General features: G+C 36.0%; 1 protein-coding gene across 1 annotated transcript; it reads left to right on the plus strand.

The window, feature by feature from the left end:
- The first annotated feature begins 2,085 nt into the window (after positions 1 to 2,085).
- On the plus strand, positions 2,086 to 25,235 carry LOC132565700 (prolyl 3-hydroxylase 1-like). The gene is made up of 13 exons (XM_060230398.1): positions 2,086 to 2,169; positions 13,804 to 13,956; positions 14,989 to 15,157; positions 15,503 to 15,628; positions 15,926 to 16,062; positions 17,245 to 17,373; positions 17,768 to 17,888; positions 19,568 to 19,674; positions 19,934 to 20,038; positions 21,196 to 21,346; positions 23,681 to 23,804; positions 24,496 to 24,568; positions 25,056 to 25,235. The coding sequence occupies exons 1-13, from the start codon at positions 2,128 to 2,130 to the stop codon at positions 25,218 to 25,220; spliced, it is 1,602 nt and encodes a 533-aa protein (XP_060086381.1). The 5' UTR covers positions 2,086 to 2,127; the 3' UTR covers positions 25,221 to 25,235.
- The last annotated feature ends 1,940 nt before the right edge of the window (positions 25,236 to 27,175 follow it).

A 27,175-nucleotide genomic window follows, 5' to 3' on the forward strand; every position in this document is an offset into this window, starting at 1 on the left:
TCAAACAACACCCAAGGTCGGGGGGCCAACTCAAACAACACCCAAGGTCGGGGGGCCAACTCAAACAACACCCAAGGTTGGGGGGGCCAACTCAAACAACACCCAAGGTGGGGGGGCCAACTCAAACAACACCCAAGGTTGGGGGGCCAACTCAAACAACACCCAAGGTCGGGGGGCCAACTCAAACAACACCCAAGGTTGGGGGGGCCAACTCAAACAACACCCACGGTCGGGGGGCCAACTCAAACAACACCCAAGGTTGGGGGGCCAACTCAAACAACACCCAAGGTTGGGGGGGGGGGGCAACTCAAACAACACCCAAGGTCGGGGGGGCCAACTCAAACAACACCCAAGGTTGGGGGGGGCAGCTCAAACAACACCCAAGGTCGGGGGGCCAACTCAAACAACACCCAAGGTTTCAAACAACACCCAAGGTTGGGGGGGGCCAACTCAAACAACACCCAAGGTTGGGGGGCCAACTCAAACAACACCCAAGGTTGGGGGGGCAACTCAAACAACACCCAAGGTTGGGGGCCAACTCAAACAACACCCAAGGTTGGGGGGGGGGCAACTCAAACAACACCCAAGATTGGGGGGCCAACTCAAACAACACCCAAGGTTGGGGGGGGGCAACTCAAACAACACCCAAGGTTGGGGGGGCCAACTCAAACAACACCCAAGGTTGGGGGGCCAACTCAAACAACACCCAAGGTTGGGGGGCCAACTCAAACAACACCCAAGGTTGGGGTGGCCAACTCAAACAACACCCAAGGTTGGGGGGGCCAACTCAAACAACATCCAAGGTTGGGGGGGCCAACTCAAACAACACCCAAGGTTGGGGGGCCAACTCAAACAACACCCAAGGTTGGGGCCTACTCAAACAACACCCAAGGTTGGGGGGGGCCAACTCAAACAACACCCAAACTCAAACAACACCCAAGGTCAAACAACACCCTAGGTTGGGGGCCAACTCAAACAACACCCAAGGTTGGGGGACCAACTCAAACAACACCCAAGGTTGGGGGGGGGCAACTCAAACAACACCCAAGGTTGGGGGGCCAACTCAAACAACACCCAAGGTTGGGGGCCTACTCAAACAACACCCAAGGTTGGGGGGGGGCCAACTCAAACAACACCCAAGGTTGGGGGCCTACTCAAACAACACCCAACGTTGGGGGGGGAGCAAACTCAAACAACACCCTAGGTTGGGGGCCAACTCAAACAACACCCAACGTTGGGGGGCCAACTCAAACAACATCCAACGTTTGGGATAAATTCAATATGATTAATGTTTGAGGTCTGTTGATAATCATAAGGACTCTGTATAGCAACTAATGTAAAGTATCTTATTGTTACCTGGTCAATTAATTTTTAACCTTTCATCTACCATACATTAGAGAAGATATCAAAAACCCAAGGTCAACTGATTGTAGGATCAAATCTCCTCCATTACACTGTATAGGACCAACAGTAATTGGTAAACAATAGCGTGGTACAGAAAGTATTTAATATAAATATGTTGTTGTAAACTTATAATCAGCCAACATTGTAATATTTTATCACTTCCTCAAGCTTATACAAACAGCCAAGTAGAACATACAAGATTCAAAAATTTATCACTGACAATCAAACACCTACATTACCATCTAATCTTCAACAAAATGGGGACTTTTCAGTTATATAGCAAAACAAGTATCTTTTTTCTATCAAAGAATATATATAGATACTATTTAGCATTCAATAACTGGCATCTCATCCATATACTGGGCTAGTATCTCACAATGCAACATAACCTTGAATATCACTTGCTCTTTTATGTTGTCCTGACTTTATAATGGATGTCTTTTGTTATTTTATCTGCCAGCATGACCTTGACTGTCAATCATACTGTTTTTTGGCTCTGCCTGAACATAGCTAGATTTTCTCCACTTCAATTTTTTTTCAAGTCCACATACATGTATTTTGCTGCAGCTGACAGAAGTGGCCAAGATTCAAATTACTACAATATTTAATATTTTTTTAAGAAAAAAAAAATTGGACTCAAAATTCTGATTTTGATGTTAGTGACAATAATAACACCAGTGACAAGCGTTTGGTTTGTAAATCTGATAACTAGATCACTAGAACATGGAAACTTCTCGAACAGGAGCATGTCGAGTCAGCATAAACGTAAGTGTTACTGATTATACATGTACAGAATCTGTCGCAACCACAATTATAATATACACAATTTTACCTAAAACATCTACATGTTTAAGGAATTGCATATGTTGTTTTTCTGAAGTTGTTTACAGCAGTTTAACGAGGGCAATTGGCAAAAGAGATAATCCAAATCCTATCACACTCCTAAGGAAATGTCATCATGCATGGTCGAGCATTTGTTGAAGGTTGTTTTTGAAAATACAAGTTCTTTTACTTCTGTACACCAGAAATAACGAGGAGAGAAACACAAAGATCTACATTAAAGTTAATCAATTATTATACTATTTTATGATATACCTATTTAACTGATTGTAACTATATAATGGAGCTATCAGTGCAAGTTACTGAGAGGTGATTTATCTATTATTTCATGTCTGATCACAATAACCACCTAACTGTTCAAAATCGTCCATATAATGTTCTAGTAGTCATTATAATAGGCTTCTTATTTTGAAAGTTTCACATGGGAATAATATAATACAGAGTCTAGAGAGTGATAACGAAGTCGCAATCCAATATATTTGTTTACAAATCAAAAATATGAATAAACAAACTGGTTTGTTTGAATGACAGACTTACGAAGTACCTGAATACATATAAATACAAGTATATCATGAAACATTTAGACCAGAAATCTACACATTTTTTATGTATGAATAATCAAAATAACAATAAAACTACTGCATCATAAATATGTTACAACAGTATCTGTAAATAAGAGCTCCAGATTTACCTCCCTTTATACAACCATCTATATTTCTGTTTTAAAAGTACCCCATAAGTTGTTGCTGATGACCTGGACACTAAACTTGGTTCTTCTCTGTACAATTTTTCATTTCTACTGGTTTAATGTGTTTGGAGGGTACATTACAGCCACAAGCCCTAAAATACCAACTTGTCGTCTGAATTGCCTTTCCTATAGATACAACATGCTCAGGTTTCAATGTTCTGATTACCACAGATAGGATGACAGATAAATACTAATCAAACACAAGGAACAGTCAATGGGTAAATAATGCCAATATCAAATGTGCCTTTTATCAAACCCATGGCCAGGGCAACAAAGCACTTCTTATTACCCTTAATGAAGACCAATTAAAGGACAATGAAATGATACCTCAGCATCAAACTATAGGTGGCTAAATGTTCTATAAATATGATAAATATGTTAAGGTAATGAATAATCTCACAGGAAACGTAATCACTTCATTAATGATAAAGGTAAAGGTTTTCTTCTACACAATCAGCTATACCAACAAGTCTTATACAGTAACCAACAATATTCTTACAGACAGATCCATCCTCGATACTCCAGAGGTTACAATCACTTTCTGCATTCCTGGAACATTTCATGGCGAAATTGAAAGTTCCATGTACAAAACTTTGTGGATAAGACAAGAAGAATATAGTTTGATCTTTAGACGTACATCAAATAAATCTTGAGGTCGTATAACAGTATGTTGTACTGACTTTTATAACCTTCAAAGGAGCACATCAGTCTGTGAGTGGTCAGTTTTTTGCCTGAAACCCTCTCTACATCAATAAAAACTTTTTATGTTACTTGTGTTTTCAATTTTGCCAAGAAATGTGTAGAGAGCGATAGTGAGCATAATCTCTAGAGAAGTGAGGATGAGATAGATTACAATTTAATATTGAAGATTGAGGAAAAATGATACCATGATACCTTATTTGTGTGTCCACAGTTACAATTATGGGTGATCAGGTTGTGCCTTAGCTTTCACCAAGACGTCAGGGTGTTTGATTCTCCATGGACCTTAAAGGTCAGGGGTCACCTGTCTAACCACAGTTTGTATCTGTATATTTATTAGATTTATAAACCATTTGAGGAGCATTCCTTCCTGTGAATGGCAGAAATATGCTACATTATCATTTTTTAAGTTTAGACCTAAAAGAGGAACATACTAGAACTTATGCTTAACAGTGATAAGAATGGAAATGTACAGAAAACACCCCTGCATGTATCCTGTATGATTTCTAGGATAATTTGTATTATCTTGAGTTGTGAACTGCCGTATTAGTAAATCAAAGGGACATCACAGTAACAACATGAATTTTGTTACTGATTGTACACGTTATATACACTTCCTGTTACGTTTCTTTACTATTCTTCAATTTCCAATGTCAAGCTTGACCAGTTCTTTGGTTCAAGTAATGCCTTTCAAAGTAAGTGCTGAAAATGTCACATGATATTTTTTGAAAACATGAACACATGATGGTAGGAAGAAATGACAACGACAGTATTAACACAGTCAGTAATATCCTGTTATCCAGCACCAGATTTTGTTATGGGTGTGGCTTAACATCTAACTGATTCAGGTGGGAAGCCATTTTTGTTTACAGGTGATGGGGTTGTGTGCGCATGCAGCATCATATACGATGCAAAAATTTACATATTAACAGTTGATTAACAAATAAAGATTTCCTTTTTATAATTTTTAATTAACCTTTTGATGTGCATATTTCACCGATCTCAAACTATCAGTGTTGATAAGGTGATAAACTTGATTTATAAATGCAATAGAAGATCAGTAAGAAAAAAGAAATTGTATTACCATTGATGCCACTAATAAATGTATCTACTTTACAAAAATACATGTTTCCATTCACTTTTATCTTTAATTTTATGCCATTTTTGACTATCGGCCAAGAAACAAATACTCAAATAAAACATGGTCCCAAGAATACTGTCCACTTTGTTGAAGAAATTTGTCTTGAAACAGATAATAAGCAATTATCCTTCTCTGTTCATGGTCCTCTCAGTTTCTATAATGGATGGATAAGTCAGGTTCACAGAAGTGGCTTTGTAAATTATTTGTTTTTGTTCTTTTTTTATAGTACTCCAAACATCTACAACGGATTATCAATATCATAAAGACATCACGAGGGGTGTAGAGCCATACTTCTCGTGTAGGTTCCCTTGTGTAGGTATGGTATGTCCTCTCATGTAGGTATCATAGGTTCCCTCGTGTAGGTATCGTGGGTTCCCTCGTGTAGGTATCGTGGGTTCCCTCGTGTAGGTATTGTATGTCCCCTCGTGTAGGTATTGTATGTCCCCTTGTGTACGTATTGTAGGTTCCCTATTGTAGGTATCGTAGGTTCCCTCGTGTAGGTATTGTAGGTTCCCTTGTGTAGGTATGGTATGTCCTCTCATGTAGGTATCATAGGTTCCCTCGTGTAGGTATCGTGGGTTCCCTCGTGTAGGTATTGTATGTCCCCTCGTGTAGGTATTGTATGTCCCCTTGTGTACGTATTGTAGGTTCCCTATTGTAGGTATCGTAGGTTCCCTCGTGTAGGTATCGTAGGTTCCCTCGTGTAGGTATCGTAGGTTCCTTGTGTAGGTATCGTAGGTTCCTTAATCCCTCGCTTGTATACCCCAAGATCCCGTTGACATGGTAATGACGTTATCACACTGAAGATCCTAAGTTTGTTGCAATTGACCACACCCCTTTCTTCATATAATAAAAATATATTGATGCTATTAAATACACTGTAAATACTCATCCTTAATGAAAATACCACTAGAGTTCAGTCAACAGTGGTAAAATATTCTCCCATATTTCACAGGTGTATCACTATGATCGCTATAGGGAAAATGAAGACTGAAGGACAAAATAACTCCCACAAACTTTGACATCATCAATCACAGTAGGGTAATTGCCATCAGCCATCACTTTATGTAGCATAGAGAAAAAGAATATTGGAGATCGAGCACTCTCAAAGTCTCAGATAGTGGTTAGGTTCCTGGATAAATTAAGGATTCCACATGTTTCAACTACTATGCAGTCCTGATGTCGACATGCCGGCGGTGGTTTATTCAATAGAATACACATACACAAGAGTTCTTGGATGTTGAGAATCTGTGAATCCTTTATTTACTGTTTTATGTTTATGTAGCACAGTGTAAATCATATTATATTTGGAAAACATTATCAATTTTAAACATATTTCCTTGACCATTGTGCAAAATACTGTTCACAAAATCAACTTTCAATATTTTCCGTTGGGATAGGAAAGTGAATGAGAAAAATAATCAATTACATCAGTTTGATGAGGACCGAGCTGTTTCAACTCAAGGATAATATATATTTTTTATGTTTTACACTAAGCTTTTCAGCAGCTTTGAACATTTTACTTGGAGAAAGTGTGCGAAAAAAATATTATTACCTCTATTTGATATGCACAGAATTATCTCAACCCACAGAATAAAATTTTAAATGTTTTGTGCTCAGCTTTGTAACAATTTTCAATAATTTATGTAGCTAAAGCGTCCAAACATGATCAATCACTCTTGTCTGGTTGTACAAAGACATCACAACCCATGGGGTTATACAGGGATTTTTTTAAAGTTTAAACATATAAAGATAATAACTCCTGATTTGAACACTTTTGTCTATTGTACAGGTATGAGATTCTATTCTCAATAGTCTGAACCAGTAACCATGAATCACTATTGACACTTTCACTGTAACTTGCCACAAGCTTATTTGTTATTTTCAGCAATCCACCTTACCAATCCTGCGAAAAATGTTGATTAAAGCCCCCTGGGCGTTTAATCAGATAAATACAGTTTATTAATTCTTTTTAATAGAACTTCGTGTCCATATCTTTTTCAAGTAATCCCGCATTTAAGTAAATAATTCATTACTTAAAACAACTATCTATCATATACAGGACAACTGTATCCATATGTCGGGTTATACACAATCTCTGCTTAACCTATTTTTGGGAATGGGGAGGGGGAAGAAATGGGGCGGAAAAGGCCAGGCTAAGACAGCCTTTCCGCGTAAAAAGTTTATAATTACCTTGTAGTAACAGAATTGTAAGTAGCTGTATGCAAGACGATTTTCAAAGTTCATTAATACGTTTCTTGGAACTTTTTCGGGTCTTTGTCCAAAAATAGACTTTCTGCATCTTCTTACACAGCCAGACTCAAAAATCATTCGTTCATAAAACTTTAACAAAGAGTCGTCTATCTCTTGGTTCAAACTGTCTGTGTAGCTGTTCTTTGAAGGTGTAAACTTGTTTCTACAGCCAACTCTGCAGTCAAGGACAGTTTGTTTATAAAACTTGAAGTCGTCTTGTGCACGTTCCATATTCCGCACACATCCTTGCCAATCTTCTTTCTCATACGCAGTCATTCCTAACGTAAATAGTTTATCGAATGTCATATGGGGATCGTCCGACAGCCCGGCACATAAATTCACCGAAGATAGGACATACACAATACAAATAGCCCAAGAAACAAAATTTATAAAACTTCTGAATCTTTTAACTGCCATCTTGAAACTTACACGTACCGGAGTTGTTTTTCTTGATTACAACCGCTTCCGGTTAATTATAAGGGTCGTCTCAAAATGCTAAACTTTAGGCCTAGTGTTACATATTATTACCTCCCAGTAACATTAGTACATGGCATTACCTCCCTGTACCACTATCATATACTGTTACCTCCCTGTAATATTATAACACTTTCAGAACGTCCAGGTGGAAGTGTACGTGTATTTTGTTCTATCATTCGCCGATGCATGCGTCGTCTGAATCACTATGCAGATGCTTTCGTTTCCTCGATTTTTCCCCCAATCGCCGCCGTATTTCTCTTCTATTTTCAATTCTGCTTCAACATCGAAAGCATTTTCAACAGAAAAGGCTTCTGAGTTTTGCAACTAGAACTGTCATCGTCACCATTACTATCTGCGTTTGCGGTGATATGGGGGTCTACCAAGGGGAAACCAGCATCATGAAAACAGCGTTGTATTATTGACGATAAAATGTCCTTCCAAGCTTTTATTGACTAAAATATCATGTCCAAAAATATTTTCTTGATCAGGGCTGTCACGTAAGAACAATTACCAATTGTAGTGACAAGATGTTCCATCACTTCTCTTCTGTCATGTGTTTTAAATGACCAAGTCCAGTGGTTGTAACTTAGATGTTGTGTTCGTGGCGCCAGTGTCATTTGTTTTTTAACTGTGTCCAGTACTTGGACATGCATTTTAGTAGATTTTGCTTCCTACCACTTTGATTTTCTGCTATCGTACTCGGTTCCTAGACACGAAGGAATAACATCGGGACACGAAACCCCCAGTCGTGCTACAAAGCAAACTCATTATTACTACTGATTTAAAACTTCATTTTACACATTTTAAATTTCTCTCGATGATTTTTTTATGTCGAAGAAGCAACAATCAGTTAAACTTTAATAAGCCTAATATTAGCGAAAGGTGTCGTAGCTGTAGAGAAACCATGTTGAAGGACAATTTTTTGGAACAGAGCACCTGTCTGTCAGCTTTGTATGAGCTCGTGTCCCTTATCAGGCATTTTCTGCTGAATTTCAGTTAAACTGCATAAGTATGTCGTAAAGTGGATAGAAATCCATTTTGCACCTGTGAATTTTCAATAATCGATCCCTCGACCACTTCTCAAGCCATTGCAATAACAAGTTTTAAAATGTATACATTGGAGCCTGTCTCTGTCTACAATGCAAGGAAATATCTTCATATGACAAAACAAAGCGGAATCCGGTAAATAGGGCAGGGGTAGGACACAATTAAAAATAAATAATTTTTAAAATTTGCGCCTTCTCTAAGCTGTAAATCCTGGATCCACGCCCTATAATGGAGAAATTTATTTTGCAAACCCGATAAAAATATGTACATGTATTTTGATAGTACACGTGTAATACTGTATCAAATTATGTAACTGATTCACTAAATATCATACTGTTGTATAGTGGTTGACAGTAAGTGACCAGCATATTGTGTGACATTGACATAAGTTATTGTTTATTGACGGAGGTGTCAATATTCCGTTGCGCCTCAAGCACACGGCTTTATGTCAAGCCGCCACGAACACAGGTATGCTTGTGATCAGTATTATCATATATACTCCTACGTTGTGTATGTACCTGCAAAGTTTCGGCAAGAATGGCGGAGTCTGGACAGGAAAGGACGCTTTTTGTTTTAGTGATGTTGTATCTTAGTGTGGTTCCAGTGTTTTGTGCTGACACGGATGATAATATTACGAAAATGTATTCCAAAGGGAAAATTGCACATCAGAAAGAGCAATGGAGCTCATGTGTTAAATATATGGGAAACACTATTGGCTTATATAACCGTTACAAACAAACACTTCTAGAGTGTGCTGTCAAATGTAAAAAGGAACATGTCCTTCCTCATATAGACTTAAAGAGCGAATCTTTGGCGGAGTATATCTTGAAGGGAAATCTGTTATCAGAACGAAATTGTTTTATTCCGTGCCAGAAATCTGCAAGAGGACAGATGATGGGCAGTGTACACAAATCTAACTTCCCCACAGAGTTTGAGCTCAGGAAACCTTATTTATACCTGCATCACTGCCTAAATAAGGTAATGTTATTAATAATAAAATAACAGTTTACATATAAAGAATTATGAATACTAAATGAGAATATATTACACCAGATAGGTATATAACACAATGTGTTACATACGTCTCTGTATACACATAACTGGATGAAGTACACATATACCAACAAGTTGATATATAATCCTAAACGAAGTTATATTGTTATTTACAAATAATAAGATAAGGTAGTGTTATGACACACAAAATCAGGTGAAGTACACGCATGAAAAAGTAAAGTTATACATTGTAAATCTGGACAGTATTATGACTCGCGGGAAACACAAGTATTATACACATACACAATAAGGTAATAATATTATATACACATACACAATAAGGTAATAATATTATACACACACACACACACACACACACACACACAATAAGGTAATGATATTATATACATACACAATAAGGTAGTAATATCATACACACATACACAATACGGAAATTACATCAAACACACATACACAATACGGTAATAATATCATACACACATACACAATACGGAAATTACATCAAACACACATACACAATACGGTAATAATATCATACACACATACACAATACGGAAATTATATCAAACACACATACACAATACGGTAATAATATCATACACACATACACAATACAAACACACATACACAATAAGGTAATAATATCATACACACATACACAATAGGTAATAATATTATACACACATACACAATAAGGTAATAATATTATACACACATACACAATAAGGTAATAATATTATACACACACACACAATAAGGTAATAATATTATACACACACACAAGGTAATAATATTATACACACATACACAATAAGGTGATAATATCATACACACATACACAATAAGGTAATAATATTATACACACACACACACAATAAGGTAATAATATCATACACACACACACAATAAGGTAATAATATCATACACACACACAATAAGGTAATAATACACACACACAATAAGGTAATAATATCATACACACATACACAATAAGGTAATAATATTATACACACACACAATAAGGTAATAATATCATACACACATACACAATAAGGTAATAATATTATACACACATACACAATAAGGTAATAATATTATACACACACACAATAAGGTAATAATATCATACACACACACACAATAAGGTAATAATACACACACACACAATAAGGTAATAATATCATACACACATACACAATAAGGTAATAATATTATACACACATACACAATAAGGTAATAATATTATATACACACACAATAATGTAATAATATTATACACACATACACAATAAGGTAATAATATTATACGCACATACACAATAATGTAATGATATTATACACACATACATAATAATGTAATAATATCACACACACGCACAAAGAAATATCATACACTAGATAAGGTCACGCCAGTATTAACTGTCTTGTTACATAGATATACTTCATAATTGGCTAAAAATATAAGCGTATATATCCTGACCATGAATACTTTCTCGGTATTAATACCGACATACGTATATTTTTCAAAGCAGATTGAATATTTCCAACAGTGTCCCAATATTGTATAGGAACTATGTACTCGACAATAAATACACATGTGACAAGTTACTCATATCATATTTGATCATATGCATGCATAAATATTGTAAAAGGAACTGAAATAAAATGACAGCTTCGTCTCACACCATCAAATAACTATAGTGAGGCTCAATGTAGACTTATATATATTCATGTCTGAACCGGATATCAGTTCGAAATTTGATGCAAAATCTGGAACGTATAGACTGACTAATATAGGACGAATATATATCATTTACCACTGTTTCTTCTTAAAATCCGTGTTTTTAAGTGGAGCCGAAATGTTATTTATTAATACTGTTGGCAATATCAGCTTCAGTAGCACTAACAACAGCGATATCCATTTCTTGTTTATTAAAGCAATAGACATACTTGTCTTTGTTCTTGCTACATGGTATCAAACATACACAATTAAGTAATTATCTAGATAAAATAATTCCTTAAAAGATCACACCGTATGTTACTTTTCTGGTTTGTGTTTGAATTCTATTCATTATTATGATAAACTAATTAAATTAACATAACACAGTACACTATATACATGAAAACATAAATCACGATATTTACGGTAAATCATATCCACATACATGTATGGTAAAAGTAGACTCATTACATGGTCTACTGTTTCAGTTTAAAACTGATCGTTACGACTGATATATTACATGCTGCCGTTACAAAAGTGATGCAGTGAAAAAATCATTTTCAAATGGTTATATTTCGTATCATCTTTTCAAAATATCAGGAAATTTATTTTTGTTCTTCAGTAAAGAGAAATTCAGTAGATTTCCATTGTACTTAGAATGATGCACGTTTTATCATATTGTTTATTAATTGCCTCGCCATTTGTTTAAAGGAACATGACCATTTTGTATAGAGTTAACTGTTTAAGACAAGCCCCATATTTGTTAGGATGAAATTCAGTTGGTGGATTACAAATATTTTTGATTTCGCGAGTCTTTGGTGCAAAAGTAAACATGCAGAAAAATAATGACTGTTTCAAAAATGAATGAACTTGATGATAATTATTTGTTATTTCATTGTATTATCAAATGTGATTGGTCAATACATTGGATTTCCCAATGATGACATCTATGTTTAGTGACTGATGTCTCTATTGGAAATACGTCATCCCCAGCTTCAATGTATACTTTCTTTTGCACTTCAGTATAAATTTATTTGAGCTATGAAAGTAAATAATTTGTTTCTGTATCTTATCCCCTTGTGTTTCTGAAATTCCTTTCTGCCTTGCTGAACTCTCATGCTAGATCAATCTTCTGAGCTATTAACCTGCTATTGACTATAATAGAACGCCTTTATATTACAAGTAAAAGTATAGTTAATTTCAAGGACACAAACTTTCAGAAAATCGGAGTTTTGAGGAAGGTTAATTTGCTTTTTTCCTGGTCTTTTCGTTAGGTAGATCTGTGTTGATATTTTTTATTTTTGTTTTGATTTTTTTTTTGTTTTAGAAAAGTAAGGTTTTGGACACTGTAACATACTATTCATGTGACAATGCGTGGTAATGACAATATGTAGTATACCGTGACAGTTATGATGGAGTATATTAACCAAGCTACGGAAAGACATAGACACGGAAATTTTCGGTCCTGGATCTCTCCAGCCTCCGGCAAAAACTATGTTTAAGCATGATCTATACTTTAATAATTCATTAATGTCACTACAAGTTAAAACTGAGACAATAAGTATTCTATACTATAGCATTGCTGGTATACTATTGTGCTTGTATCCTGTCGTATATCTGTTCACATGATAGTGTCTGAGATGTTTACCTGCTGTGATAAACTTTCTGACATCCAGTATTTTTTTTATTTCAAGTATAATTACACACATATAAGCATTAAGTGTTAGTTAGACACTAGATTTATTTGTACAGTGTGTTGTGTACGGAGAACATTTCGTCTCGGTTTAACGTTTGCTCATTTCTCGCCCTTTTTAATAAAACGGTGGATAAAATTTGATGTTATAGCAGATTTTTTACGCTTTTCAGTTGACAATAACACAGGGTGAAGAAAAAAAAACCACGTATATGTTTCTTCAAAAAGCACGTATTGTTTTTAAAATATAAACAAGATTCTATGGTTGAAATCCTTCTTTGATATAAATATTTCGTAAGAGAAACAACATAACCAGCACGTACACTTGTCTAGCTACACACACCTATATACACACCGAAAGCATAGATGATTTTGCAAACTCACAAGTGAATAGCACCTTTTAATGCAAACGTAGATATTAAGGCTTAGTAGAGCCAAACAATGACTTTAATTGCTTTATGAATCTGTTTTTCCTACTAGGACTCCGATAGTGATGCTAAGAGCCTAATCGTTTAACCTATGAGACGGAAAAGGAAAATTTTTAGTAATCAAAAGGTAATAGTTAAATATAGACGGGGACGTCCACAAACTTCATTATCTATAGATCTACATACTTACATGGAAACAGTTTATGTTTTTTTCCCGCACACTCATCTCGGTTTGCACAGATTTTACCTTTACTGAAAAAGACCACATTTTCATAGGGAACAAATACACTAATATTTATCAGTTACGTTTATACTTTGAAATATTGTTGATTTGTGTAGATCGGACAGGCAGAAAATGCAGCCTCGGCAGCCTACACGTTCCTCCTCCGTAATCCCAGTTCGGATGACGTCCTGTCCATGCTAGCAGTATATCGATACGAGAACTACATCTTCGATCACATGATCATTGATATGGAGGAGCGACCTTATATGGTAACAATGATCATGAACGACAATCTATCTATCGAATTCATCAAAGTCGTTTGTTTTCTAATTATAGAATTGTACAAAGACACATAATTAAATAACAGCTTTTAAAACAAATTGATGATGAGATACAATACAATAGATACAACAACCAAAGAGTGAGTGAAAATGGATCGTACACTGACTTCTGCATGAAATCAAAACTGACCAGATTAGGTGTCATAATATAGACAGGGAGGTGGAAACAAACTCGTGATAGGACTAATAACAGTACTTTTTGTATTGGATAAGATCATTAGCTTTATTATCGACTTCATTCTGAACCACAGGGACTTGGCACGAATTTCTAACCCACTGTCCATATATATGTATTATAGTGACACAGGGACTTGGCACGAATTTCTAACCCACTGTCCATATATATGTATTATAGTGACACAGGGACTTGGCACGAATTTCTAACCCACTGTCCATATATATGTATTATAGTGACACAGGGACTTGGCACGAATTTCTAACCCACTGTACATATATATGTGTTATTGTGAGACAGGGACTTGGCACGAATTCCTAACCCACTGTCCATATATATGTATCATAGTCACTACAATACATATATATGGACCATTGGTTGGAAATCCGTGCTAGGTATTCTGAATCGTGTTAGTTAAAAAAAATAGACATGTCATGTATGGTCCACCAGTAGAGATGCACATCATTTGCCTACAGTGCTCGGTATTTTTTTATTTCTATTGTCAAAAGTTTGATCAAAGTTGAAATATTGAGCTTTTGACTTCCATAAGTGTATTCTGACGCTGTGTTGAACAAAACAGACAAGGAAATCAAGATGTTGTTGAAAGAAAAGAAATCTTACTGATATATATTTTTCAGTAATACGACAAAATTAACAAGTTTTTATATCGAGTTTTATTTATAAAGCTTTATACTGTATGCACTCGAATATCGAATGTAATGTTTCATTGAACAAGAGTACATTTCATACGTCCTATGTATTTACTTGATTCCACGTACAATCAGAAACACCGAAGGGAAGGAGAGGTAGCCTATCGACAAGGTAAATGGACTGATGTTGTGAAACATTTTGAAGCTGCACTGAAGGAGTACTACATAGAAAGCGAGAGATGTCAAGCTCAGTGTGACATAGGCTACACCAGTACATCATCAGGACTTACACAGATATTAGTAGGTAGTGTACACGTTCACGATATAGAGTCCACATCTTGTATAAAAAAATTATCGGAAATTGATTGTTGAATTAAACATAGAAATAACTGTAAAATAGAATAATGTCCAAAATTTATGGAAATACCTTTTGAATGGAATATAATTGAATAATTGTGGCATTATCAATTATAAATATGCCTACAAATTGGAACAATGTATATCCAAATATATGTCCTTAATTGGGCCAAGTTTTGTAATAACGCCTATATATAAAGGAACATGTCATCTCCAGATAAGTATAAGGATGTTTGGTTGTTGCTTATTGTTAAATATCGTACATATTAAAACAACTAGCAATGTTACATAGATGGAATAACAGACATCCTTCAATGTCAACGCGACTGTGAGGACACCTTAAGTCAACAGTATGGCCAAACTTATTCCGATTATCTCACGGATCACTATCTCTTCCTACAGGCAGCATATGCCAAAAGTAAGTTTGGAGGGTTTTTTTCTTATCTCGTCTGGATCTGAAAATGAAAAGTTGCTGGTGAAATATATTTTTATAACACGATAATGCTATGAAATGAAGCCTTAAAAACTACTGATATATACACAATCAAGAATAAATTTCAGCAGCCAAATTCAGATATATTTGATTCATTGTAAACCGTGAAAACAATAAAACATTTTTGATACTGGAAATTATTGCAGAAGCTTAAATACACTAATGGTTTGATCAACAAAAGAGCGAAAATAACATTAAATTTGTTTTTATCACAAATTCTAGCTGAAGACTACACTCAGGCTATCGAAGCGGCCATTACATACCTCGCATTCAAGCCTGAAGATCAACGGGTTCAGAAATTCAGAAATACTTACTTAAAGAAATTTCCAAAGAGCGATTCGGAAATAACGCCTCGAAAGGTATTAAGTTGTTTGAAATTTTAATTTAAACACACAAAAGTTCCATATATCAATCATCATCCGGCCAGCCTATCGTTACCATAGCACTGCTATATACTGGTGTTTGATATGGACTATGATTAATTTGATGTGGGATAATGATTATTTGTTGTTGGACAATGGTCTTTTTATGTGGGACAATGGTCTATTTTGGTGTGGGACAATGATTTATTTGTTGTGGGACAATGTTCTATTTTACTGTGGGACAATGGTCTATTTTGGTGTGGGACAATGATTTATTTGTTGTGGGACAATTTTCTATTTTACTGTGGGACAATGTTCTATTTTACTGTGGGACAATGTTCTATTTTACTGTGGGACAATGGTCTATTTTGGTGTGGGACAATGATCTATTTTACTGTGGGACAATGGTCTTTTTATGTGGGACAATGGTTTATTTGGTGTGGGACAATGGTATATTTTGGTGTGGGACAATGATTTATTTGTTGTGGGACAATGTTCTATTTTACTGTGGGACAATGTTCTATTTTGGTGTGGGACAATGATTTATTTGTTGTGGGACAATGTTCTATTTTACTGTGGGACAATGTTCTATTTTACTGTGGGACAATGGTCTTTTTATGTGGGACAATGCTTTATTTGATGTGGGATAATGACTTATTTGTTGTGGGACAATGGTCTTTTTATGTGGGACAATGCTTTATTTGATGTGGGATAATGACTTATTTGTTGTGGGACAATGCTTTATTTGTTGTGGGACAATGGTCTTTTTATGTGGGACATTGATTTATTTGTTGTGGGACAATGCTTTATTTGATGTGGGACAATGCTTTATTTGTTGTGGGACAATGCTTTATTTGATGTGGGACAATGATTTAATTGGTGTGGGACAATGGACCTATTTGATGTGGGACAATGGTCTATTTTGGTGTGAGACAATGACTTATTTGTTGTGGGACAATGGTCTTATTTGTGTGAATGTGGTTCCTTGATTGTGATTTATTTGATGTGAAACTTGATGGAGCGACGAATGAGATTTATCTCTGATCTGCATTCGTTGTTAAATCTTGTAAATTCTTATTTACACTAGTTATTTCATGGCTTACTAATTGTCTTGTTGTTGTATCATACTATTGTGACGATTTAATCTGTTTTTTTGCATGTGTCTGTGACATCAACCAGGAGGCTATACGTTATGTTGACTCAAGAAAACATATTGAATATTTACTCGATGAGATATTAGGGAGTAACCACGAAAGATCTAAATACCGTGGTCAAGGAGGCGAAGGAGTGATTTCACACAATACTGAAGTATGTATTAATTGACGGAAAATAAACATCAAAATGGTCGATCATTTAAATTACATGTTATAACATTGAAAACAAAAACAGCAAGGAAATAGGGATATGTTAACAAACGAGGGAAAAATATCAACAAATTTTGCAAAAGCATTATATTTTGAATACGCTTTATGGTTGAAAACGTGAAATAATTCAGCTTGCTCTAGATTTACATGGAGTCGTCAATTAAGCGAAATTTTGTTATCCTTACGGAATTTTCGTGGTAATTTTTATCTGACGTGGTAGAACATCGCAGAGGTATCATTCTATTTGTTAATATTGCCTCCGTAGAGAGAGAGAGTTATAGCTAGAATACTATATAGTAGAACAAGAAATACAGCTGGTTTTATATATTTTATTCCAGGAAAACCATTTCATCAAAACTGAATCGCGGGGTTTGGACGATAGTGACTCCTTCTCAAGACTTGAGAGTTTGCAATGGTTTAATGTCACGCGTAATTTGAATAACCTACTTAAGACCTTGCGTAAGTATTGTCGTTTTGTTGCAACCTTTTGATTTTTGTATGGACAAATCTTCGGCAACCTTTTGATTTTTGTATGGACAAAGCTTCGGCAACCTTTTGATTTTTGTATTGACTAAGCTTCGGCAACCTTTTGATTTTTGTATGGACAAATCTTCGGCAACCTTTTGATTTTTGTATGGACAAATCTTCGGCAACCTTTTGATTTTTGTATGGACAAATCTTCGGCAAACTTTTGATTTTTGTATGGACAAATCTTCGGCAACCTTTTGATTTTTGTATGGACAAAGCTTCGGCAAACTTTTGATTTCTGTATGGACAAACCTTCGGCAACCTTTTGATTTTTGTATGGACAAAGCTTCGGCAACCTTTTGATTTTTGTATGGACTAAGCTTCGGCAACCTTTTGATTTTTGTATGGACAAAGCTTCGGCAAACTTTTGATTTCTGTATGGACAAACCTTCGGCAACCTTTTGATTTTTGTATGGACAAAGCTTCAGCAACCTTTTGATTTTTGTATGGACTAAGCTTCGATCACGATTAATCAGTAGTTGTGAATGACATAGCAGAAACTGGTGCATTTAGCCGTTTGTAGAATATGTGGAAAGCATGAAGCACAAATACAGTCGAACCTCTACAGAACCATAGGGAAAACGTATCCGCGTTATAATTCGAAATAAACGGAGTGCTTGAATTATACAAGTTCGAGTTAACGAGGTTGAGCTGTATCTGATTACAGTCCACGCCATGATTTTATATTGTGAATTACTTCCGTGTTAATTGCCTTATGTTTATAAACCAACTAAAGACGTCCCATTCGAAAATATTCTTAAATGAAGTGTACCAAAATGAGAACTCCTACCTGTTCATTGGTTCCTCGCTAACAGACATAGCTGTACAAATGTCTGTCAGTATGTTGATTAGATATGTACAATATAGATATATATAGATCATTTATACCAGTAACACCAACTATTTCGAGTTTTTGGTAATCTTTAATTAGGAACCTCTATCAACATGAACAATTTATACAGAGTAATACAGTCCGAAGTCGTTTTAACTCCCTCCAATTTAAAATGATTTGTTTCATTCTATTTGAATAATGATACAGGACATGTCTTGTAACGTAAATTTGGTATACAGATAGTATGTACATCTGTTGTGTAGTCCTGTGTCATGGACACATTTATCGATACGGACTCTTTCAGATATCGGGTGAATCGTCACTAACATAAAAAAAAATACTAGTATTAATGGCGAACTGATCGGTACAATGTTCAATATTATCACTTTTAATTCTTGCTCAACAAAAATGAAAATATAACGAAACATTACAGTAAACCTACCTTCTTTCGCGGATGATGACTTTGGCGATTTTCTCATCGCAACAAATTCGAGGCAATACTGGCCAGATTTATATGTAATACCTTGTTACATATTTATCATCCATGCCTTAATTCATGACAATTAAATTTCGCGAAAGTGATTTTTGATCGTGACATTTTCGAGCGTAAATTGCTTGCAAAAGAAGGCTTAGTTCGCAATCATACTAAGTATTGTGATTATAAATAGCATAAAATTAGATCATATCAGTGGTAACATGACAAGATAAGAAAAATCCAATATTATAGGTCGTGTTATTCATTGTAGAACAGTACACTACTGATTTATGTATGATGTAGGTGGTGACGTCACACTGACCGGAGAGTCATTGAAGCATGATAAGCGTGTAGTGATGGACGATATCTTTACAAAGGAGGAGTGTGAAGAAGTCATGCGCATATCACAGGTGGGAAACCAACGAAAATAACTGGAATCAAAGAATTGTGTATAATGAAGTATATCAAAGCATGGGAGAAAAAAGACTTGCACTAAAAGCTAATATGGAGAAAACATTTTATATTGGGTAGGAAAAGGATTCGCATTTTCTAGTCGAGAGATTCAAATCTAAGAATTGTGGACTTAAAAACTAATACTGTCAATTTCTGTGATATATAGAAAGGTATTAGATACTCGGTTTTGATTACAAAAAGTTGTATTTTTTTTAGAACGGAGTTAAAAACGCCGGTTATTACGACTACTTTCCTACAGCTGTCAGACCCAACTTCGCCAAAGAATTATTCACGGGTATCGACATAATGGACTGCTGGAATGTAAGTTCAGTATCCTAGGATAAAAAAAATAAACTTAGATTTTGTATTAATATTTATCCAACAATTTTAAATCAAAAGTTTTATTTTTTTTAAATTTCTTAATTTTCTTAATGTACTTTATGTACGTACAATGTTTATAAGCGTCACCAAGGAATTTGTTATGAATTTCCCGTCAACTTAAATTATGCTGCCATATGTTATGAAACATTTTCTTTGAGATGGTAGGTTTATGTGTGAATAGATTTTTCTTATCTTACAATCAGAGGGAAATTTGTGGGTGACGTTTAAAAAATCAAGGTGTCAGTATGATCATCGAAACGTCACTTACATATCTTCTGTCTTGTGGTGTTGGAAGAATCTATTTTAGAAAATGGCACACGATTTCCTGTTAAGTTAAAGAATCACAAAATATAAGATTTCTTAATCATCCTTTTTCCAAGCGTTGGCATTTAGACAGAATTTAAACGTTTTACTTGGCGATATGTAAATATGGTAAGCACCTCCATAAGAAAACGAGACTCACTCCACAGCGCGCCTAGATGTTTGCAATCGTTCTGACGGATACAACCAATAGCTTACTCTGAAGCATGTCGTAGGTCCGGGCAAAACCTCGCACCAAGTATTCGAACTCACTTTAATAGAAATTTCTCCATTGTCCTGGCCAACTTCTAGATAACGAAGTTAGATTATATTTCGAATTAAGGAATACCATCCACTGCTTGATCCCACACATCCGGCTCTTTATGATTGGTCAGTGAATCTTTGGTGACCGATTAAAACCAAGCGGAGACTGGTCAGCAACTAGTGTCGATTGGTCACACGGCGTTCATAGTGAAAGGAATTTTCAATATTCCAATCATTTACCTGCAAATTGTCAATACAAGTATATATTACTTGCTGCCTGAGATACAGTTAAAGATCTACAGATATACAGAAAAATGAGTGTTTCGTTCTCTTAAACATAACGGATCATTGCGGTAACCAGAAAAGGCGATCATTTCTTTTGCAAAATTAGTAAAAAAAAAAAAATCTGCAGTCTCATTCCCGTTAATTAACAGACAAGTCACAACTACCCAATAACATATCATCGATATAAGTATCATTGGTAACGGTTATCAGATTAAAAACATAGGTAAACGTCTAATCCTTTATATCAGCTAGTGCTTCAGAAACAGCTCAAAGAAAGTGATGTTGATCTCCTCATCAAGTTATCAGAAAAAACCCGCCAACTTGTGATTCGCTGGTTCAACGAGACACGTCCTATCTATCACGATTACACCCAGTTTACCTGTAGAGAGGCTCTGGAAGGTACGTACACCTACCTAGTCCTATAGACGTATGTAACCGCCCCTTAACCTTATATCGTCCATCATTTACCATCCTGACATAACCTGTTTCCTTGCACTCCTTTTGTCATCTGTCTCGCATGTAATGCGTCTAGATTTTGACATTTCAATCATTCACTCTGGGGTTTCTTCAGTTGCCTCATGTATTACAATGTTTAGGCCTTTGCGTCACTGACGAGTCCTAGAAGGACGAAACAGCTATATGATGTAGCATCACTGACGAGTCCTAGAAGGACGAAACAGCTGTATGATGTAGCATCACTGACAAGTCCTAGAAGGACGACACAGCTGTATGATGTAGCATCACTGACAAGTCCTAGAAGGACGAAACAGCTGTATGATGTAGCATCACTGACAAGTCCTAGAAGGACAAAGCAGCTATATGATGTAGCATCACTGACGAGTCCTAGAAAGAGGAAACAGCTGTATGATGTAGCATCACTGACAAGTCCTAGAAGGACGAATCAGCTGTATGATGTAGCATCACTGACAAGTCCTAGAAGGACGAAACAGCTGTATGATGTAGCATCACTGACGAGTCCTAGAAGGACGAAACAGCTGTATGATGTAGCATCACTGACAAGTCCTAGAAGGACGAAACAGCTGTATGATGTAACATCACTGACAAGTCCTAGAAGGACGAAACAGCTGTATGATGTAGCATCACTGACAAGTCCTAGAAGGAAGAAACAGCTGTATGATGTAACATCACTGACGAGTCCTAGAAGGACGAATCAGCTGTATGATGTAGAATCACTGACGAGTCCTAGAAGGACAAAGCAGCTATATGATGTAGCATCACTGACAAGTCCTAGAAGGACGAAACAGCTGTATGATGTAGCATCACTGCCGAGTCCTAGAAAGACGAAACAGCTGTATGATGTAGCATCACTGACAAGTCCTAGAAGGACGAAACAATTGTATGATGTAGCATCACTGACAAGTCCTAGAAGGACGAAACAGCTGTATGATGTAGAATCACTGACGAGTCCTAGAAGGACAAAGCAGCTATATGATGTAGCATCACTGACGAGTCCTAGAAGGACGAAACAGCTGTATGATGTAGCATCACTGACGAGTCCTAAAAAGACGAAACAGCTGTATGATGTAACATCACTGACAAGTCCTAGAAGGATGAAACAGCTGTATGATGTAACATCACTGACAAGTCCTAGAAGGATGAAACAGCTGTATGATGTAACATCACTGACGAGTCCTAGAAGGATGAAACAGCTGTATGATGTAGCATCACTGACGAGTCCTAGAAGGATGAAACAGCTGTATGATGTAGCATCACTGACGAGTCCTAGAAGGACGAAACAGCTGTATGATGTAGCATCACTGACGAGTCCTAGAAGGACGAAACAGCTGTATGATGTAGCATCACTGACGAGTCCTAGAAGGACGAAACAGCTGTATGATGTAGCATCACTGACAAGTCCTAGAAGGACGAAACAGCTGTATGATGTAACATCACTGACAAGTCCTAGAAGGACGAAACAGCTGTATGATGTAACATCACTGACAAGTCCTAGAAACAAGAAACAGCTGTATGATGTAACATCACTGACAAGTCCTAGAAGGATGAAACAGCTGTATGATGTAGCATCACTGACAAGTCCTAGAAGGATGAAACAGCTGTATGATGTAACATCACTGACAAGTCCTAGAAGGATGAAACAGCTGTATGATGTAGCATCACTGACAAGTCCTAGAAGGATGAAACAGCTGTATGATGTAGCATCACTGACGAGTCCTAGAAGGAAGAAACAGCTGTATGATGTAGCATCACTGACGAGTCCTAGAAGGATGAAACAGCTGTATGATGTAGCATCACTGACAAGTCCTAGAAGGATGAAACAGCTGTATGATGTAGCATCACTGACAAGTCCTAGAAGGATGAAACAGCTGTATGATGTAGCATCACTGACAAGTCCTAGAAGGATGAAACAGCTGTATGATGTAACATCACTGACAAGTCCTAGAAGGATGAAACAGCTGTATGATGTAACATCACTGACAAGTCCTAGAAGGATGAAACAGCTGTATGATGTAACATCACTGACAAGTCCTAGAAGGATGAAACAGCTATGTGATTCAGTTCTTTTCGTTATTTTGTTCTACTGTATCTTATTATAAATTTGTATTAAAAGTTGCTATTCATTTTTGTATATTGTGTAGAAAATTCCTGTTAAATCAGATCAGTGATACTTACAGTATTGGGTGTATGTTTTCCTATCTCAGATTCAATAAAAAGTAAATGTACTCGGTTTTAACTAAGTAAATATTTGTAAAGGGAAACAGACGAACCGCACAAGCGAGGATCTAAGCCATCCTATTCATGGAGATAGCTGCGATTTCAAACCAGACGAAGGAGTGTGTTCTGTAAAAACTGCTGCATATCCATGGCGAACATACAGGTAAATTATGGAAAATTAGTGACGGATATAAAACTAGCTATGATACCCTTGATGTATGTATATTTTATATGTTTCAATAAATTACAGAAAACTTAAGACAGATATAAAACTATGATAACCTTGATGTATGTATCTTCTATATGTTTCAATAAATTACAGAAAACTTAAGACAGACATAAAACTAGCTATGATACCCATGACGTTTGTATATTCTATATGTTTCAATAAATTACAGAAAACTTAAGACAGACATAAAACTAGCTATGATACCCTTGATGTATGTATATTCTATATGTTTCAATAAATTACAGAAAACTTAAGACAGATATAAAACTATGATACCCTTGATGTATGTATCTTCTATATGTTTCAATAAATTACAGAAAACTTAAGACAGATATAAAACTATGATACCCTTGATGTATGTATATTTTATATGTAGCATGGCGTAAAGTTTGTAACGTAAGAAATGCAGTCATTAATAGATACCAATATAGACATTGATAGTACCAAGCTTCATCAGGTTATTGTTTGAGACAAGGGAGATAATTAAACTCTTATTACCTACGTACTTAACGAGAACATATATAAGATGTTCATGTTACGAAGCGCTCGTCAAGAACTAATCGTTAAGCGCGTTGGTATAAATATTATGGCCCACGGATACAACATTGGTTCTCTTGTTTTCCAGTGCCGTGCTGTATTTCAACGATAACTTTGAAGGTGGAAAGTTTTTCTTTGCCAATGCAGACAAATCCGAACAGGTAATATTAATGTGGATTAAGAACCAAATGGCCATTATTGTGTTATTAATATCAATAATATAACAATTTAAATCAAACCGTGATTCCTGGTCTTGCACGACATTCTAGAGGCCTCATTTCTTACAAATGGTGTAAAAACATATCTATGGAATCTGAAACAAAATAAAATTAGTTAAAACAATATTACTACTATCGATCGCAAACAACTGGCAACAAAAAGATCTACATGAAAATTAGAGTTCTGTTATATCAGCAATCTGTACCAGAGTTGTCGTTCCTACATTCGCAATACCCGTTACGTAGGTACTGCACTTCGAGATATGAAGTATATCAAATATCTCCTCAGTTGACTTGATGACTACCTGGCCATTGTGTGATTTTTTATGAACAGGGAACAGATGATACAGATGCGGTTTTCTTATAAATCCCCTTCCAAATTTTATAACGAGTTTTAGCTAAAGTCCAAATGATGTATTGTTTTGTTTAGGTATCTATAGTTCCAAAGTGTGGGCGAATGGTGGCTTTTCCGAGTGACCATCTCCACGGGGTCAAGGCCATTACCAAGGGCAAACGATGTGCTGCCACTGTCTGGTTTACAGCATCGAAGATCCATAGCCGACACAGACCAACGTGGTCGGGCATCATCCAATAAATATATACCATACAATTGCTATATCGTCTTAATTAATAAGTTATAAACTATCGTTGTTAAAAATATCCATTCCATAAGCATATATATCCTACATTTTATGTGAAACTTCAATTTATATTTTTTTGAATGTCGCTCACTATTCGTAAATTGATAGAACTGATTTGACCTTTAGGTCATTTGAGACTCGGAGGGTCAAGATGACCTATTGCTATCGTGCTTCGTCCGGCATGTTGAACTTTTTTCTTTAAAATGCTACTCCTCCTTCATGGCATGGTGGATTTCAACCAGAATTGGTCTGATGCATCACTGGGCGAAGATAATGATTTGTTATATTCACAAAGTGATTCGATACCTAAGGACCTGCGGACGGGGCCCCAAAAGGGGAAATTAGACAATATTTTGCTTCAAAATTCTACTCTTCCTTAAAGATTGAATTGATTTAACCCAAATTTGGTGTGAAACATTACTCACCAATTGATAAGAAAAACATTGATAGAGAACTTAATGAACTACACGAGAAAAGATAATACGAAAAAATCTACAGATGTTTAAAAAAGAAAGTGATTTGATGAACGAAGATTTCTTTGGACATTTAAAAAATTTGGCGTCAGTTGACTCTTATCTAAATGATGAAGTTGACAGATTCATGAAGAATTACGATAACTCGAGTAACGATATGAATACGAAACGTTATGGAGAATTAGATACAGATATCACACACACACACACACACAACCACAGACACACACACAGAGAGAGAGAGAGAGAGAGAGAGAGAGAGAGAGAGAGAGAGAGAGGGAGAGAGAGAGGTTTTACATGTAATAAGTATGTAAAGATTTCTTCTGAAAATATTATACCAACATTAAGAATAATTTTATAGTGTGCATTATGGTAAGAGTGTGAGTGTCTTTGTCCTTGTAACTGTTATTTATCCAATAAGTTGTATAAGTTACAGAAATAAATTGAATTGAAACCTTTATTCTGGACATATGTAATAACTGCTATACGCCCTAGGGCAATTGATTTTCACACCTCGACAGCAGGCCCATGGTCATCCCCTGCTCCCCATGCGTCCTATCAGAAATTACATGAATGGTCAATTTCCCAATTTCATTCTTGCTACATTGTTTCAATTAGGCAAGTTATATAAACACAGCAAGGCTAATTAACTCTATTTGACAGTATTTCAGTTCAATATATTCAGAAAATATCAATCTATACATTTTAATTAGCACGTTTCGAGACAATCATGATACCGGTAATCAGATATGAAAATGACACAAACATGCATTTTCTAGCATCTGAAACAACCAGGGAAAGTCAATGATAGCATATGTGAACAAGTGACATGAGATAGTCCTGACCAAATCTGATTTTTGGATTGGTCCAAAATCCAACATAACTCTTTTCTTCCATCTGTCAATTGTCCCGATTATTAAGGGCCATGGTCCTCTTATCATTAAGAAAAAAAAGCATAATTGTCAAAAATCTCCCAACGAAGACTGCTTCTAGAAAATATCACGTTTTTAAATCGTCGGGCATTAAAAGATATCACAGTGCAATACTGCACGACTGACTGAATCAGTTTGAAGAGTATGGCAATTAAGAGTTCACTGAGAGTACAATTAAAAACAAGTCCTGTAGAACTTCTCCCACCTGATGAAATAATGTCTACTTTCATGTGGTGTTATATAAATTGTGTGTTTAGTGTACAATCCTGAGGTACTATACCAAGTCCAAACGTGAGAGAAGCCAGAATCACACACATTCGTTTATAGACAGCAATAACAAATTACGAGGAACATCCAACTTGGTCATAAGTAGGCGTTTAAGGGACATATTGGAGATTCAGAAAGGACGTCACACTTTAACTTTAGACAAAAACACACTGCTTCTATTTGTTCTAGGGAATACAAACAGATCAAAAGACAAGGACAAGAAAAAGGTAAAACAAG

This window comes from Ylistrum balloti, unplaced genomic scaffold, assembly GCF_031769215.1.
Source record: "Ylistrum balloti isolate Yb309-2 unplaced genomic scaffold, AGI_CSIRO_Ybal_v1 Utg369730, whole genome shotgun sequence".
Taxonomy (NCBI): domain Eukaryota; kingdom Metazoa; phylum Mollusca; class Bivalvia; order Pectinida; family Pectinidae; genus Ylistrum; species Ylistrum balloti.